Here is an 18,436-nt window from a genome sequence, read left to right as displayed (position 1 = left end):
CTCCATTTTGGTCCTTCAACCACGGACCAAAATGCTTAAGCGGGAGTTAACGTAGTATTAGTACACTCATCTGGCTTATATAAGCTAATCATGCACATTGTCCACTTTCGATGTGGGACTAATGGGATGTTACAATATCCCCCTAACTCAATTAGTTACTCCATTCACGAGTAGCCCTTTCCTACTCGAGCTCTCTCACCCTACCCAAATGCTAGGTCGGCTCTAATACCAAATGTCACGACCCGAGTCTGATGAGCCAACTGGCCAATAACTCCATTTTTGGTCCTTCAACCACGGACCAAAATGCTTAAGCGGGAGTTAACGTAGTACACTCATCTGGCTCATATAAGCCAATCATACACATTGCCCACTTTCGACGTGGGACTAATGGGATGTTACAGGTATAACTCATGGCCAGCTTGATATTGGGCCTAGAGGATGAACATATATGGTAGGTATTGCGATAAGTAAAGTTTATGAGATATCCACCGGAGCCCCTATCTTATTGGATATCCATTAACCCTTAAATTATTGGATCCTAAATATGAGATCTAATAAGAACTAATAAGAGATTATTGAGTAGAGATCAACTAATCTATGAGACTTGGGTCATTGGATGGAGATTCAATACCCGATAAGGCATGATTTATTAGGGTTAAGTTGACAAGGGGCCTCTATAAATAGAAGAGAACCAAAGGGACATAGGTTAGGCTTCTTGGTTGCCACGCTCTATTCTTCTCTCTCCTCTCTCATCTCTCCTCCTCCTCCTCAGATACTAGGTGTGGAGATTTGGGCAGCAATTTGAAGAGCGTCTTCGCAACCCCTAACAAGTGGATCACTACCAGAGAGGAGGACACTTGACCTCCTTTGTCCTCTATCACAGATATGTAGGATTTCAAGGATATACCCTTGGTAACACAACTATCTCACACGTAGTTTTTAATTTCATATATATTTACGCATTAATCTTTACACGATAATGAAACACTTTTTATAAAAATATAAGATTTTGTTTTACGTTATTATGTTGCGCATGTGATGTCACCATAGATTTTTCATACAAATCCACATGACAGATGCGGCGAAGACGCTCCTTAAATCGCTGCATGATCTTTCTCTCCACGTGCACTATGTGATCAAGAAGGGTCGACCTTTTTTGCTGTTCACACACCCTCAAATAGGGTTGTTGGTTGAGGAGAGGAGAGGGAGGAGAATAGGAGGGGGACCAAGAGATGACTAGCCTATGCTATCTTTTGGCCTCTCCTATTTATATAGGTTCTTACCATTTAATCATAATGAACCATATCATATTAGGTACTGCATCTCTATCTAATTACCTAAACCTCTTGGATTAATGATCTCTACCCAATAATTTCTCATTGGCTCTTATTGGATATTATCCATAAGATCCAATAATTCAGGGGTTTATTGGATATCCAATAAGATAGAGTATCCAACGGATATCTCATATTTTGAATCTCTACTAATCGTAATACTTACCATATGTGTATGATACTCTAGACTCAATATCGAGCGACTATGAGTCATACTTATCAAAACTCCTTATGACTCAGTAAATTATTATATTCATAATCATTCACTCGATTCATCTAAGTATGGACATAATAAGTCTCAACGCTGCAGTTCCATAGAAATCCAATCTATTGGACTCACGGTTAAATTTCAAATAGTTATTTTTGATGTTGAATCATGCTGAGTCGGTCCGGTCCGGTCCGGTCCGGTCCGGTCCGACGCCTAAACTCTATAAAAGGGCAAACCACGCACCGTCGTCACCAGCAATAGCATGATGCTTCCACCTTCTCGCCTTCAACAACGGAACCAAACCGAGATCCCATCACCGCTGGCCGGCGACGGTAAATAACCCTAACCCCCTTCGATCACTCCGAAAACCCTACTTCGATCTTTAATATCAGATATTTTCCTTTGGTTTCGGCTTGCAAGTAAACCCCGTTCTCGGATTCCGAAGAGGGGGTCCACGGCCGATGCTCCTCTTACGACCTCTTACGCCTCCGAGGCGATCGCATTCGGTTGGCATCGCGGAATCCTACGATTATTAGAACAGTAGGTTCGACGGCGATTCCCGTCGTGGTATTCGATGTTTGCTAGTGTGTTGTTTGATGTAGAATTGTTGATCGAGTAAGGCGAGAGGGAGATGAAGAGAAAGGGGTTCCGAACTTCTGCCCAGCTGGAACAGAAGCCGGATCACGCGAAAAGCTCTCGACCTGGGCCTGCGGTGATGTCCGGATCTTCTCGGAAATGCTTCTCCCTTCTTCACAAACAACCATGTGATTTCATCGTCGCCACTGATGAACCCGTCTAAAGGTACTGCTTGTGCTCTTTCTCGGTTGACTGGGGCTTCCATTAGAGCCCTTTTGTTGCTTAGTGTTATTTGCGCGTTCAGATAGGTCTCTGTGTTCAAATAAAAATCTTCAGGTTTCCACTGCTCTTTGTTTGCAGAAATTAGGGAGACCAATTATTATAGACTTGTCAAATTATGTAGTTGCAGCAAAATTGCTTAATTTGACTCTATACCTTCATTAGCTAAGCTGTTAAATTCTGTATGTTTTCCTATATTAATTTGGTATTAAAATTGTCTTTGGTTTTTTACTCTGTCTTTGCCGCTTTGGCGTATTCTTGTTCCAAAGGTCTAGCATATGTGCACAAAATTCTTGTATAGTCAATTGTTTCAGTATCACATACTCTCTGCATTGGTAGGTCATGCAACAATGCTCACCAATCTATTCAAGTATCATGAGTTGGTCCAGAACTTTTCATGACCGTTTGATTTCTTCCACAGATGCACTGATCTTTATTCACGATAGGTCTTCTTTTTATCTTATGTGATGCAGGATCATTCTAATTTATTTCTGTTATCACCCCCACTCTGGTTATATTAGAGCTTCATTGAGAGAGATCATTGTGCCATGGAATCATCACTTGATTCACTTCTAAAGCAGTGTTATACTCCAGTTAAAAAAATGTCACATTTTTTATGCTCTCATTCCAGTAACTAATGTTATACTATGGATCGGAGCTGGAATTATAAAAATTGATCTTATTTGCATGTGATCAATTTTATGTTAAAATATTCTTTGTTTTTCTATCATATCAGGGAAGCCAACTTCTTTTATTATTTGTCAGAGCAAGACATTAGTGCTAAATGCAAGTTCCTCTACATCATGATCTGTTCTCATTATGTTGCTAAAAGAATCAGGTAATTAACTTTGGTCTTATCTCTGGGAACATTCTCAGTTCTTTTGATATTCTTTTTCAGCCATGCTGGCAGATAACAAGTCCCACATCTTTCCCTATGCTTCAAAAATGATTGTTATTTCATTCTCTTTTTGTCTGTTTGGCAGTCTGAATTTCTTGTTGCCTTGACCAAGGGTGTCCACTGAATTCCTTCCAGTGACTCAAACCTGTTGTTTTTCAGTATGAAATTTCTTGACAAACACTGCAAATAATAGAACAGTGTAAATGATTCAAAAGCGGTTTGCATTAAAATGGGAAATAACAAGAAATTGACTCTGCATCAACACCTAAACTTCCTGACCAAATACTCTATTTTCATAAAACTTCCTTCTCTGGGTCATAAACTTCAACTCCTGTTAGTTACATTTACCTGATGTATCGTAATTGTTATCCTGATTCTTATTTCGTATGACCTGATATTATTATTTTTAGGCTTGATAAATTGGAAAAAGTTACACATGGAAATTATTAATTCTCTTCAGATGATAGATACTGATCATCATTGATAAATTCTTTAAATTCATCAAAAGTGCCAAATTCTGAAACAACCTGATTAGATTTGCTATTATACATGCACAGCTGAAGAACATCTTTAAATTGTAGCTGTTGAAGCAACTTCTTGATTTTGTACTGATTTGCTTGATTATTTTCCATGGATAACTGAAAAGCATAATCATACTATGTGGTGCTGGAAAGTTTCTAGTTGCTGCTCCTGCTTGTTGTTAACTAAAATAGAGATGCCACAGGTTATGTTTCTTTGGATCAATGTGTTCTTTAGATTATGAGTCATGTAAAATCTCTTTTCACTCCAACAGATTAATTGTTTGAGTGTAACAGAAGCTATTGGGCATCTTGGTTCAGGAAGAAGATCCTGAGATACGGATTGATTCATCACTCATTCTTCACAAAAATCTTCAATCTGTTGGGTTAGCTGCCATGATCTCCATACTGGCAAACGGAGAAATAGGATTCCAAGTGTGAGACTTCCTAGTCAACCATGTTGCTGTTGGGTAAGCACGTCATTCATGCTCCATCATCATTTTTCAAACTAACACTAACACCTTTTGATTATATATATATATAATCAATTATGTCAAGAATGATTATTAGATAGCCAAATGATAGGACTGTGTTACCACGGAAAGGGATTGTCTATAGTAACCTGATTCCTTTTTGAAAACCATTGAGAAAACTGCAGAAAGATCATATATTTGCTTGCATATATGGTTTGGCACTATATTTTTTTATTTTTCTGAAGTCACCCATATATTAATTACTATCTCACTTCTCCGGCGCAAAAGTTCTGGTCACATTAACTTGATTACATATTTAATCGATTCAATTAATGACCTAATAGTCCAAGATTTAATTGGATGGATGGTATATTGGATTCTGATAAGCATGGGATCGATGCAATGGTGTTGTATCATTACCTTCAATAGCCACTACAATTCAGAAACCTACCGATGCTTTGCACCCAAACCTTTTCCGTCAAAGGCGACGGGCAGAGCTAACTGAAAAGTTAGGGCCCCACAGATGCCGTCCCCATCACTCCTTAACAAGGAAGCCTCGTGACTCAAGCTGAGGCTCCAGTCGGACGGGCCGGCGGAACCCAAGCGGATCACGAGGTCCGCCGCGGGGGGGGCGGGGGGATGTGGGGTGGGGTGTGGTGAGGGAGACCACGAGGTGTGTGGACGGTGGTTGTGGGCCTTGCGATCTAAGGCGCGAAAGGGTTTGTGGCGGATCGGAGCGCTCACACTTCGAATCGCTCCGCCTCCGCCGGCACAGCGCCACCCCCCCCCCCCCCCCCCCCCCCCACTTCTTCTCTCTCTCTCTCCAGCCCTCACACCACCCGTGACTTGCGCGCCGAGGAACTTTCTCTGAGCTTTAGCTTATTAAAGAACCTAAGAAGAGGAAGCAGAAGCATGACGAGGAGTCGATGATAGTGTAATCTATGTGGAGAGCGAGCGAGAGAGAGAGAGAGAGAGAGAGAGAGAGAGGAGAGTAGAGGGTGAGGAACAGGAGGATCACGTGAGCCGGGCGGCCGCGTCGAGGGCGCGGCGCGTGTCGACACCTCGTAGGCTACCCAGCCTCGTACGATCGGCCCACGCCTTGCCGGACACGCACCCACCGCCCCGTTCCCTCCTTGTCCCCACCCACTAACCTTTCGTTCCCACGTCCCATCACTTGCGTCCCTCCTCCACCTCTTCTCTCTCTCTTCATCTCTCGTTCCCACGGCCAATCACCCGCGTCCCTCCTCTCTCTCTCTCCATCTCCTGTTCCCATGTCCGATCAAGAGGTTCTTTCTCTCTCTACAGCTCCGGCGAGAAGAACTTACGCTGTAGCTTTTGTTGTATTTAGAGATAGTATAACTATCATATTAAGAATTTTATGAGTACCTCAAACTTTGACCTTAATAGAAAAATCACGCGATCGGACTCTATTTTACCAATTCCATTCATCCATGAGTATTCTCTTAATACATCTTTTTATTGATACTTAATCGTCTTCCTTGCATTAATTAGGAAACGTCAAACCCTGATTTGATTGGTTAAACTAAATGATAAATTCAATCACGATCTTGTTTAATCCCTTTTTAGCGACATGAGCACAATAATTATGTTCTTAATGTGGTGACTCTTTGTGAAACATGTTAAAATCTCATGACAGCTAACGGGAAAACCTGACATATATATACATATATATATATGTATATATATATATATATATACATATATATATATACATATATATATGTATATATATATCCGTTGATGATAGTAAACAACAACAAAGTGTAAAAGGGTGAATGGGAGCAATGAAAAATACGGTAAACATAGTTGAATAGTAGGCACTACAGCTCTCGACCATAAGAAGGAAGGAAATGCTGCCAAGTCCATGAGATTGTACAGGTAAAACAAGTGTGAGGGACCGATCTGCCCAACTTAGAAAGACATACTTTTCCTTAGAAATGAAGGGAAATGGAGACTCCTACACAAAATTCCAGAGTAAGAAAAGATAAAGAGAACTGCTTCTCGATGGCTGCGACCGAGACAGACTCCTAACCTCCTCCTTCTACATGAGGTAAACGAGTGGCCATAAAAAGCGCCCCCCTCTCCCTCCTCCTTCGTTCCATCCTTTGTTTCGAATCTACGACAGTGTGACCAATAAGGAAAGGGGTACAGTAAAAGGCAGTGAGGCGAACCAATGGGACGAATTAGTGCAAGAAAACGAGGTTTCTCTTTTTCTTTTTTTGCGACTGTTTGCTGCTGTTGCTGTGATTATTCTTTAGCCATTTGTGGAGGTGCGTTCGCCAGCCATCCTCTTCTTCTTCCCCTTTATAGCCGAGCTGAAGAGGTCGCAGTTTAGGTCAAGGAGAGTGGTAGTGGCTTTGGGGAGAGAGAGAGAGAGATGGTGAGGGGGAAGACGGAGATGAGGCGGATAGAGAACGCCGCCAGCCGGCAGGTGACCTTCTCCAAGCGCCGCAACGGCCTCCTCAAGAAGGCCTACGAGCTCTCCGTCCTCTGCGACGCCGAGGTCGCCCTCATCATCTTCTCCAGCCGCGGCAAGCTCTACCAGTTCTCCAGCTCCAGGTTAATTCCTCGTCTCCCCTTCTGCCGCCACCTGATCACTGTGGAACCGATCCCTTTCATGCCTTCTTCTCGACATCTATCAGTGTGTGGTGCCTGTCTTCTGCCTCCATTACTGCAACAAAATTGATGGGTCTCTCTCCCTTGTACTGCACGCAGTACAGGTTTTTGCTTCCCAGGCAAGGAGTTGGACACTCTCCTTTTGATGCTCCTGTACCTAGAAACTGAGAAGGAGCTTTTCCACTCGGTTGATCTCTCCGAGAACACTGCCTTTTGCAGTGGTATTCCATGGAGATGTTTAGTCGATTTGTCTTCAAGATTACCAACGCATGTACAGCAAAGGATCACACAACCGAACTAGATATCTAGATCTCATGTTCAAGATTTTGTGGTGTTACATGTAGCAAGATTAGTTTCAGATTTGTGGTATCCATCATGTAGCTCATATTTCTTTCACACATTAGCAGTACACATCCAACAGCTGCATCCATTATTAGACATGTCAGGTCCTTCTCACTAAAGAGGGAGGATGAGTGATGGAGGGGTAAAGGTTTTGTTGCACCAAAAAGGAAAAAATATTGTGCTGTATTGTCCTTTTATTTCTGGTTGCATGTTTGGGGCTCCATCATAATGCTGGCCATCTCTAATAGTATGCCTTCATTTCACAGTCCAACCTTTTAGCTATTTGGAGAGAAGTTTCTATATATCAACTGATTTACTTGAGAGCATTAATCATGAAATTAATAGCAAGCACCCTACTTTGCTTCTACATCATAGTTCCAGAGTTTGTTCTTTAGTGCAACACTTGTGCTAGACACTTGGAAATAGGTCACAGCTAAATATGGTGGAGAGTTCTATTTCTTGGAGATATATCTTCCTACTTTGGTCACAATCCCTTTTCTTGCATCTTTTTTGTGCTTGCCTCAAGTTAATGGCATTTCTCAAAGATGAGACTCCAAACACACCTTCTTGTTAAGGTGCATCGATAAGCAGTGACTTTGGTTTGATTCCTCAATGCTAATTCCCATTCTTTTCTGTTTATATATATTGTCTTTCTTCAGTAAATGCATGTAATAACATAAAGATTTATCTTTAGAAATCCTAATTACATATTTCATTTTAGGATCATGTGATGGAACATCCTCATTCATGGGGATTACATACCAGTGGACAGCTTCTGCACATCAAGTGCTTCTATTGGCTTTGTCTCACACATGAATTATCATATCTTTAAATGTTGACTCTTTAGCCATTGACTTGACTTTAGACTCTTTGTTATAGCTGATATGCATGCCTCATCATTTATGAACCTTTTTCTCTGCAACTTCAACGTTGCAAGATTATGAAGTTGTGCATTCTAATTCTGACTGACATCATGTGCTTGCAGCCATAAGTTTTCCTTGATCCTATGGTGCATTACCTCAGGAACTTCAAGTTACCTTCAGATCTTGCCTCAACAGTATCATCAAACTCGCAATCGGTATTCCGAGGAAGAAGATAGCTAGCTTTCATCATTCATGCCCCCCTTGACCTTTACAATATTATTTCTATTGATTATATCGGTTAGACGTGTTCAGTGAATTGTTAATTGGCTGCTAAACATCGTAGGCCGTCTTCGAACTTAGTTATGAAGGATCAGTAATGCTTAGCTGCTGGTGTCTTTGTCAATTGATACCGAAACATAATCGACTTTGTGCCGTAGATTATTATTAGGATAGACTGGGTCTTGCACTGAATATAGGATTCGGGAAAGGATACCTTTCGCCTAAGCTAATCGAAATATTTGATCACGTTGACCCAATTTTGATTTGTATGTTTGCTTCTTCAGTCAATAGAAGTAATATATGGCCAGCGAAGGATTGCTTTCTAGCTTATGCTTCCACCATTCTCCTTAGACTAAATCTTGAGACAAATCGGTGTCGGAAGTACTGAGTTCTGATGAGAATAACGGAGTGCTTAGAGAATTATTATGGTCAGATACTTAGGGCCAACCTGTACGGGAACTTAAATCCTCTTCAAGAATAGAGTTCATCTTTGGATGACTTAGAGTTGCATATTCCTTGCCACCTTCACCTCAGTAAGTCGAAGGAGACTTAGTCCTCATCCCAAGTCAACTGCTGCAACATAGCATGGCCATGCATGCCTTCATGTGGATATCTCAAGCTTACAACTCTTTCTGCATGGTAAAACTACTCTTGAGATCGTCATAGACATGTATGTACATGTTATGTGACCTAGAAACCCTAACCTCGGATGACTCCTGTGACCATGAACTCGGTGAGAAACCTCGGCTAACCTATGGAATCCTTGCTTTCTAGCATAAGGTTTCTGACCTATTTAGTGCAACATAAAAACAATTGTCACGGGCAGACCTAAAACTATGAACCCTATTAATTCCAAAGAGTTGATTTCACTTGGACTAGAGATGATACATTGGTGAACCGTAAGGCGCTAATGGCGACGATCTCACCCCATCTTGCTTGTGTGTATTGGTAAATTTTGTGATCTCTGATGATCTAAAATATAAGTGTAACCCTATATTTCATCAAGTTCCATAATGATCAAGCCACATAAGTGATCAAAATGATGCACATATGTTTCATCAAGTTCCATAATGATCAAGCCACATAGGTGATCAAAATGATGCAAGATGAGCATCCAGAGAGAAGAGATATCACTATTGTCATTCAGATTTTATTCATGAATGGTGAGCACTGTCGGATATACATATGTAACAAGAGTTGCTTCTCGTATTTGCTGAGTAGCTTAGTGAGTTTGAGGAGTCGATCAGTAGATGGATCGATGGTCTTCGATCACAGCAACAATAACAATACCGATACGAACATATCGAGATAATTCCCACCTAATACGATTCAAATACACATCAAGTCAGGAGAAATTATACTCTAGCATGGTGTACATTTTTAGGAACAATGATGGAACCATGTCAAGAATTGTCGCACAGTTTATTCCCGATAGTTATCAATTGAGACTTGATAATCCTTTTTGCCATTTAGCTTGCTAGAGAAAAGTGTCATTTAGTTCATCTAAGCCCTTCATATCAGTTAATATTATTAATGCAACCTTCGATACTCTTTCTCTTCATCTGCAGCATGTTGAAGTTGACTTCACCCACTTATCAAGGTGCAATCACAAATTTGAATGCATGTCCAAATCGAGTTACACCATCCTGACTCTTCCTTCTCTCAATCTGTACTTCTAATTTGTCACAAATGTCATGAGATTATGCTCCATTCTCAAAAATATATTACCCCAACTCGATTCCAAAATAGTCTTTTTTTTTTTCATCTTGAGTTTTCTTTTTTCTCAAGGTAAAACTGTCTCGAGAGCATTGTGGTTTTGAATATGAATGTCATTTGCTCATTCTCATTCATTTGTGTCTATTTTATGAATCTATATTTTCAAATTAAATAGTTACTTTTTGAATAAATAATGCATGAAAGTAGTAGTTTTTCATGTTATTTATGTTTATAGGCATTAACAATAAAGTGCATATATCCAACATATTTAGCTACATGTGTCAATTGAATGTATACATATACACAGACAACTTTTGCATGTTATAGCATCAAAACCAATTCTTTGTAATGTGTCACTTTACCTTTTTTTTTTGTCTATTTCTGAGGATAAATTGGATAGTTCCACTTAATTTCCATATATAAGAATAAATAAAAAACCAAAAAGCAGCATTGGAGCTTGACATTTGATGTAATTCCCTTCCAATTTTACACTTGTTCAAATACTTGTTATGTTCTTACTTTCACTATAGCATCATGTAGATACATGTTTCTTGTCTACTTTTCTTTGACTCACTGCATTTTACATTGAAACCATCACCAAAAACCTGTGCATGCAAAGTCATAGTCTTGTGTGCACTCCCCTATACAATTCAATATCTATCTCTTGGTCTTAAGTTGAACATAACAGATATTAGCCATGCTTTGCTAGCTTTTGGAAACTGTTGGGGCCATGTTAAGGTTGCTTCTTTATGTTCCGAGTATAAATATGATTCATGTCAATGGAAAAAACCTCTCTATTTGTGGGTTAAGATTGCTTCTTGTGCACATATTCTTGCATCTATAAGTTCCATCTCATATTGGTCCAAATATACCATTCAAATATTTCCCATGTTTTACACAGTCCTATCAGCAAATGAGCCCCTATAACATTAGAAAATGAACTCTTGATATCTTTATATTGCTTTATGTTCTGTACCTAAGTTTGCATCTGATGTTTAGCCTATCTAGCTTACTGTATTTGATTGACATTCAGCAGCTAGTATCAGAACTCCCAAGTTATCTATGTGATTTCATTTGAATTATCACAATCTTTTGCACTTAAATTCATAACTATCCTTGTCAAGGCAACCCCACAGTGCAAAATTGATGTCTTGATGCATCTGTATGAGTTCTCATTAAACTAAGATAGTTCCCAATGTGATCCCTTGCAAGGATTTTCATAGCCTAATAATGTAGAAGATAGCCTGGCCTACTACCTGAAGTCTCCTTTTTCTTTGTTTTCCAGCTCAGTTGCAATATGATGTTTTTGTAATGTGATCTAACTTATCGGATGCATAGACCTAATTGAGTTAGCTTCTGTGAGAACAGAAATGTCTGCTTTTGGTTCCTATGTTTTCCAGATTGCATTTTGTAAAATATCTGACTTAAACTTGTCCATTTTTGTTGTCCAGTGTTGAAAAGACGATCCACCGCTATATGATTCACACAAAAGATGTAAATTGCAAACAGAGTTTGGTGGATCAAAAGATGCAGGTTGAGCATGCTTCATCTTTTACATGATTTCCCCGTTTTGCTATCTGGATTTGGATTAGTGTAGGCATGCAAGAAAGCACAGTTTAGCATGAACTGCTAGAACCTGACTTGAGGAATGTGACAAGACTCACTGGAGATTTCATTGCAAATATCAAAGTTGATGAAACATTATTTGGATGATCTAAAGCATTAGCTAAATTCTACATTAAATTCTGAAACTTAAGTAACTCCAAAAGTATCTGTTATGACTCATTACCATTCCACCTTAGTGCTATCAACAATGACCAAAGATATATTCCTTCAAAGAAGAAAAGGAAGAATGATGTTGTCAATCACTCTACGATAGTCAGCTAATGAATCATAGAAGGGACTTACAATGTTCATGGAAAACTATATGATATCTCCTTTGGTTCCCTCCTGTGTTGCAGAATTTGGTATCTGAAGCCAAAAATATGGCCAAGCAGATTGAACTTATTGAAGCCCAGAAAAGGTAATGGCACTCTGACCGGAGTTCATTCTCACTGTTCTTGCCAGAAGTCAAATGTTCTTTCCGGTTAACACTGCTGAACACTTTGGAGAGTATCATCCGCTGCAGGAAGCTGTTGGGTGAAAGCTTGGAATCTTGTTCGGCAGAGGAATTGCATGAGCTAGGGAATCAGCTAGAGGAGAGCCTGAGGCAGATCAGAAACAGAAAAGTAAGTTCTAATGGCACTTCCTATCTTCTCTTGCTGATCGATTGTGACTCGAGACTTCTTCTCTTCCTTCATTCAGCATAGCATCCTAACCGAACAGATTGCAGAGCTCAAAGAAAAGGTAAAGACATCATTCCATCCTTGCTGAACTCTGTTGCTTTCAACTTCTACTGTAAGCTAAGAATTGCCTCCTTGTGATCCTCATGAAACAAAGGAGAGGAGCCTTATGCAGGAGAATAAATTATTGCGCGAAAAGGTGAGGAATCTGCTACATTTTACCTTGCAAAGAGTCTGGTCCATCTTCGATGAAAGATCAACTAATTGTGCATTTTGATTTCTTATCAATCGACTAAAGTTCAAGGAAGGAAATATGCCACAATTACATGCTGCAGAGTTTGCTGCAAGCGATCGGAATGCTCAAAGCATGGAGGTAGAGACAGAGCTGATGATCGGAAGGCCGGGAACTCGCTAATTATCGTGATTGTACCTCTTGAAAACCAAGTTCCATCGATACACAAGTGTGTGTACAGCAAGAGGAATCAGAAAACACACACCTCATTGTAGGTGATGAACAAGCAAATGATCATGTTGGAACTCATGTCTCGAACAGACTTGTTTGTGGATGCTGGTGAATGCTGATTGCTTACCAGAGCTTGATGTCTTTGTTTGTTGTGCAAATAGTGATCACAGAATTGCTACTGAATGCTGCAAACATGGAAGGTTATCGCGCTTGAGGGACACTTTGTCCTCCTACTTGGAGAGCTTCTCGAGGGATCGATCACTTGCTAAAGACCACAAGAGACACGAATCTTAGGGCAGAGATGGAATCTACGCTGTGTTTAGGCACTCGTGCCACGTGGACGTTGTTTTGTTGACGTGTCCTTTTTCTATTCGAGCATTATCTTGCTCCTCGTCCCGCCCGTGCGGCTCCTGTGACTCGGCTGAGTCTGCCATTGGGTGATATCTGTGGGCCCCGGATGTGTGAATCTATACGAGCGCGGGGAACGACGTTTGGTCGCTTGACTTCTGCGCACTGGTACGGCCCGCTGCCATCAGTCTCATCGTCTCTTTCGTCCGCCTCGGCCTTCCCAACCAGCTGAACGAAACACCTCGCCCTTTCCCTTTCTTCGTTTCCCGCTCCACTCCTCCTTGGTGCGGTGCCCGCCCTTGTACGCCTCAGACTTGGTCGCCGGCCTTTCGTCGAACAGGTAGCCGCCGCCCAAGAATTCCCGTTTCTTGGGCTCCGCCTCTGCATCTTCCTTCCTTGGTTGGGACTGCAGTGCGTCCCTTCCGGCCATCCTCCGTTGTTCCGCGGCCGCCAAACGTGGCACCTAGCTAGCCTCCTCGTTCTCCCCGTCTCATTTCGCTCCCGCCAAACCCCCACCACCGCCATCTCGGCCTTCGTCGGAGGCCCTGCTCATCCTTTCACCGCTGTCACCTTCAATTGGCCCACGTGTCAGCCTCGGCGCTCCGGAGTTTCCGCGCTGCAGCATCCCTTCCGGAGATGGAGGACAGTGTTAAAATAAAGAGATAAATGAGTTGTAGAAGAAGAAGTTGAATGTTATTGACATATCCTCCGTCTTTATATACAGGTTAGAAGGAGAAGTTTCCTCAACGGGTTAGAGGATTTCCCTCAACAGAGTAGAGAGATTTCCTCAACAGTTAGGGAAATCTCATCTACTTATCATGCCCCCGCAAGATGGTGCTCCTATCAAGGAGGCCAATCTTGGACTGATGTAATGCAAACAGCTTACGAGCTATAGGCTTCGTAAGTGAGTCGGCCAATTGATCAACTGTATGAACATGAGAAACACGGAGTTGACGGCGGACAACTTGATCACGTACAAAGTGAAAGTCAATAGCAATATGTTTCATGCGGGAGTGGAATACCGGATTAGCGCACAGATAGGTAGCTCCAATATTATCACAATATATTGTAGGAGTGGAATCGATGTTGAGTTCCTGGAGAAGATTCGTGATCCAATTGAGTTCTGCAGTGGTAGCGGCAATGGCACGGTATTCAGCTTCAGTTGTAGACCGGGCGACTGTCTTTTGCTTCTTAGAACTCCAACTGATTGGATGAGCACCAAGGAAGATAATATACCCCGATGTGGATGTTCTATCATCAAGGTTGCCCGCCCAATCAGCATCGGCAAATGCATGAAGACGAAGTGGAGAGTGTTTACGAAAAAAGAGTCCATGATTTAGAGTCCCTTTAAGATATCGTAGAAGTCTCTTGACCGCAGACCAGTGTAGAGTAGATGGTTGCTGCATAAACTGTGATAATTTGTTCACAGCAAATGAGATGTCTGGACGCGTGAGAGCTAAGTATTGTAAAGAGCCAACAACTTGGCGGTATTGAGTGGGTTCCGTAGCAGGACTTCCATCTGATAATTTGAGAGAACCGCTAGTAGAGATGGGGGTTGTAACTGCATTTGCATCCTGCATGTTTGTCTTTAATAACAAATCTTGAATGTACTTGCGTTGTGATAAAAGGAGACCGGAAGATGTGAAGGTAGCTTCGACGCCCAAAAAGTAGCTCAAGGGTCCGAGATCCTTAAGCGAGAATCGAGCTGCCAGCTGTCTGACGAACGCTTGGATGCTGGCGGGATTGTTGCCTGTGACAATAATATCATCCACATATACTAGAATATACATTGTGTTTCCATGATGATGTCGCAGAAACAACGAAGCGTCAGATTTGGAGTTAAGAAAGCCGACAGAAGTCAAAAATGAGCTAAGTTGAGTGTACCAAGCTCTCGGAGCCTGACGAAGTCCATAAATGGCTTTCCGAAGTTTGCAAACATGCTGTGGATACTGAGGATGAGTAAAACCGGGGGGTTGTTGCATAAAAACATCTTCAGATAGAGATCCCTGTAGGAAGGCATTATTAACATCCAATTGTCGTAATTGCCAGCCTTTAGTGGTAGCCAGACTCAAGATAAGCCGGATTGTAGTGGGTTTAACAACAGGACTAAACGTCTCAGTGAAATCAACTCCAGGTCGTTGATGGAACCCTTTGGCGACCAGGCGTGCCTTATATCGAGCAACTGAGCCATCTGGGTTCCGCTTAATTCTAAAGACCCACTTACACCCGATGATGTTTTGTGAAGGATGAAAAGGAATTAGATCCCATGTTGAATTATGGAGGAGGGCATTATATTCCTCGCTCATGGCAATACGCCAATGCGGAGATTTTTGGGCTTGAGTGAAGGTGGTGGGTTCAATGTTGGGGGATGAGGAATTCATGACAGCTTGTAGGTTAAGTACTTGACGAGGTTTAAAAATACCATGCTTAGAGCGAGTGGTCATAGGATGATTGGAGATGACAGGATTAGGAGGTAATGTTGGGTGAGGATCAGTGGCACAAGCCGGGTCAAGTGGAGACACGTCAGGGGCACTTGGGCGAGAAGGAGGTAAAGAGGATGGTTGTGTTTCGGAACATATTGCCCCATCAATTGGAGAAGAGTGGAGTGGAGTAGGAACAGAGGAAATGGGCAAGTGTTGAACTGGAGTGATATAGTGCGGATCAGGAGGGGAGGAAGTAGACGAAGACATGGGAGGCTCGTCCGATTGATCCGAAGGTATACTCCAGTGAGATAGTGAAGTGGTCCGTATGGCAGGATATGGAAGGGTTTGGAAAGGAAAGTTAGACTCAACAAAGATAACGTGACGTGATACAAAGATTTTGTGAGTGTGGAGATTATAGCAGCGGAAAGCATTATGGTCAAGTGAGTAACCAATAAAGACGCAAGGAGAAGATCGGGATGTTAACTTATGAGAGGCATAGGGACGTAACCAAGGATAACATAAACAACCGAACACGCGGAGTTTACGAAGGTTAGGGGGTTTGTGGAACAGTGTGTCAAAGGGGGACTGGTGTTGTAGAACTGGTGTAGGCATCCGATTAATTAGGTAGACAGCAGTTTGAAAGGCTGCTGTCCAGAAAGTTGAAGGCATGGAAGCCTGATGTAAAAGTGTGAGTCCAGTTTCTACTATATGCCGATGTTTGCGTTCGGCAGAACCAACTAGTTGAGGAGTATGTGGAGGAGACTTGAGGTGTTGAATGCCACAAGCTGAGAGATGAGACGCCAGGGCTTGATATTCACCGCCACTATCAGAGTAGACTGTTTTAATGGTAGACTGAAAATAGTTTTCGACCAACTTCTGGAAAGTGGAAAAAACGCGAGAAACGTCAGATTTATGAGAAAGAGGATATATCCATGTGTACTTGGAGAAGTGATCTACAAAAATAACATAAAATCGAAACTTATCAAAAGATAAGATTGGAGCAGGACCCCAAACATCAGTATATATAATTTCAAAAGGTTTAGAGGAGGAAATTGAAGATGAACCAAAAGGCTGCCGATGACTCTTATTACTAAGACAAGCATCACAATGCATCATAGAATTAGGGGACTTAAAAAGAGGAAGAGAGTGACAAGATAATAATTTCTGCTGAATAAAGGGTGAGGGATGGCCAAGCCGACGATGCCACACATCAACTGGAGCCGCAACAGAAGAATGAACAGTGGGCTGGGTCATTCGAGAGGCTGACGGCCATTCATAAATGTTGTCTTTATTCGGGCCTTGGACCAATGATGCCCCCGTGCTCAAATCCTTAACAAGAAATGAATCAGGAAAGAATTCAATGGAAGTATTGTTATGTTTGCAAAATTGAGAAACAGAAATGAGGTTGCGTTTAATACGAGGGGCGCATAAAACATCATCGAGAGTAAATGTATTAGAGTCAGAATTAAGCGTTGTGGAACCAGTATGAGTTATAGAAAGTCCTTTACCATCACCGATGATGATATCTTCATTGCCGCCATAGGGATTGTGAAGAGACAAATTCTGAAGATCAGCGGTGATGTGATGAGAGGCACCAGAGTCGACAATCCAGTTGGACTGGCTAGGTGTCGGAGTAGTTAGGAGATTTGCCTGTGGCCAGTGTGATGGAGTAGGGAGGCGGAGACGAGACCGGCAAACTTTAGCGGAATGGCCGACTTTGTCACACAGTTGGCAAACGACCCGTCTCTGATGGCTCGGTAGGGCAGGACGCCAAGACGGATGATGGCTGGAGTCGCCACTTTGCGAGAAGGGATGACTAGGAGGATAGGAGGGGTGTTGCATGGAACTCACAGAATCAAGAGGCGTAGTAGCCAAACCTTGGGTGATGTTCGGTGAGTACCGAGTGTTCTTCCGTTTAGACTTGTGACTGACTTGAGCTGTGACAGTTGATCCAGGCAGTTTGTCCGCACGCTTCAAAGACATCTCGTAGTCAGTCAACTTATCATAGAGATCTTCAAAAGAGATTGACGAGTCGCGTGCCCGAATTGCAGCAGCCAATTCTTTGTAGTCGGTGTCGAGACCATTGAGGGTATGAATGACAACCTCTTCATCACATAGGAAATGACCTATCAAGGCCAAGTCATCGATGATAACCTTGATAAGTTGTAAATAATCAGAGATAGTACTTCCCTCTTGTTTTGTCTCCATAAGCTTGGATAGAAGACTGAGCTTGCGAGTACGCGAACGATTTGCCAGGGTGGTTTGCAGTTTAGACCATGCATCGGCAGCTGTCACACATAAAGATATCAAGGGAGCAACGGATCCAGCAACTGAAGCTTGAATGGCTTGGAGAATGAGACGATCTTGACGTAGCCACAGTTTGTGAGCTGGATTGGGTACTGGATTAGGATCACCGGGGATGTTGAGCATGGCCGGAGGACAACTGAAAGAACCATCAACGTAACCTAACAAATCATATCCAAATAAAAGATTAGAGAATTGAGCTCGCCAGGACGCATAGTTGCCACCCTTTGATAACTTAAAGGGGATTAGCGTGGCAGCATTGATGGAGATAAGCCCTGTAGAAGAACAAGAAGTGGGAGTCCCTACAGGAACTGAAACATCAGAAGAAGTGAACGAAGACATTTTCCTTCTTTCTTTTTTTTTTTTTTTTTTTTTTTTTTTTTAGAAGAAGGCAGCGAACCTTGTGTGATACTCAGGTCACACAAGGTGGAGAATGAGGGAGGGGGCTGCTGCTATAGATTGCTTGCTGTAGCAGATTGAGCAATCTACAACA

At 42.0% G+C, this 18,436-nt stretch overlaps 1 protein-coding gene and 1 long non-coding RNA gene across 2 annotated transcripts; both read left to right on the top strand.

Annotated features, from left to right (window-relative positions):
• The first annotated feature begins 1,795 nt into the window (after window positions 1-1,795).
• Window positions 1,796-4,495, top strand: LOC135627189 (uncharacterized). The gene is made up of 3 exons (XR_010492548.1): window positions 1,796-1,874; window positions 2,145-2,343; window positions 4,135-4,495. It is a non-coding gene; the product is annotated as an uncharacterized LOC135627189 (long non-coding RNA).
• A 2,068-nt stretch (window positions 4,496-6,563) lies between these two features.
• On the top strand, window positions 6,564-13,011 carry LOC135627396 (MADS-box transcription factor 50-like). Its single transcript, XM_065133483.1, has 7 exons — window positions 6,564-6,866; window positions 11,575-11,656; window positions 12,085-12,146; window positions 12,252-12,351; window positions 12,428-12,469; window positions 12,563-12,604; window positions 12,704-13,011. The coding sequence occupies exons 1-7, from the start codon at window positions 6,685-6,687 to the stop codon at window positions 12,818-12,820; spliced, it is 627 nt and encodes a 208-aa protein (XP_064989555.1). The 5' UTR covers window positions 6,564-6,684; the 3' UTR covers window positions 12,821-13,011.
• Window positions 13,012-18,436: the final 5,425 nt, after the last annotated feature.

Source organism: Musa acuminata, chromosome BXJ2-11 (genome assembly GCF_036884655.1).
Source record: "Musa acuminata AAA Group cultivar baxijiao chromosome BXJ2-11, Cavendish_Baxijiao_AAA, whole genome shotgun sequence".
NCBI classification, from domain to species: Eukaryota; Viridiplantae; Streptophyta; class Magnoliopsida; order Zingiberales; family Musaceae; genus Musa; species Musa acuminata.
This window is presented reverse-complemented; position numbering and strand designations above follow the sequence as displayed.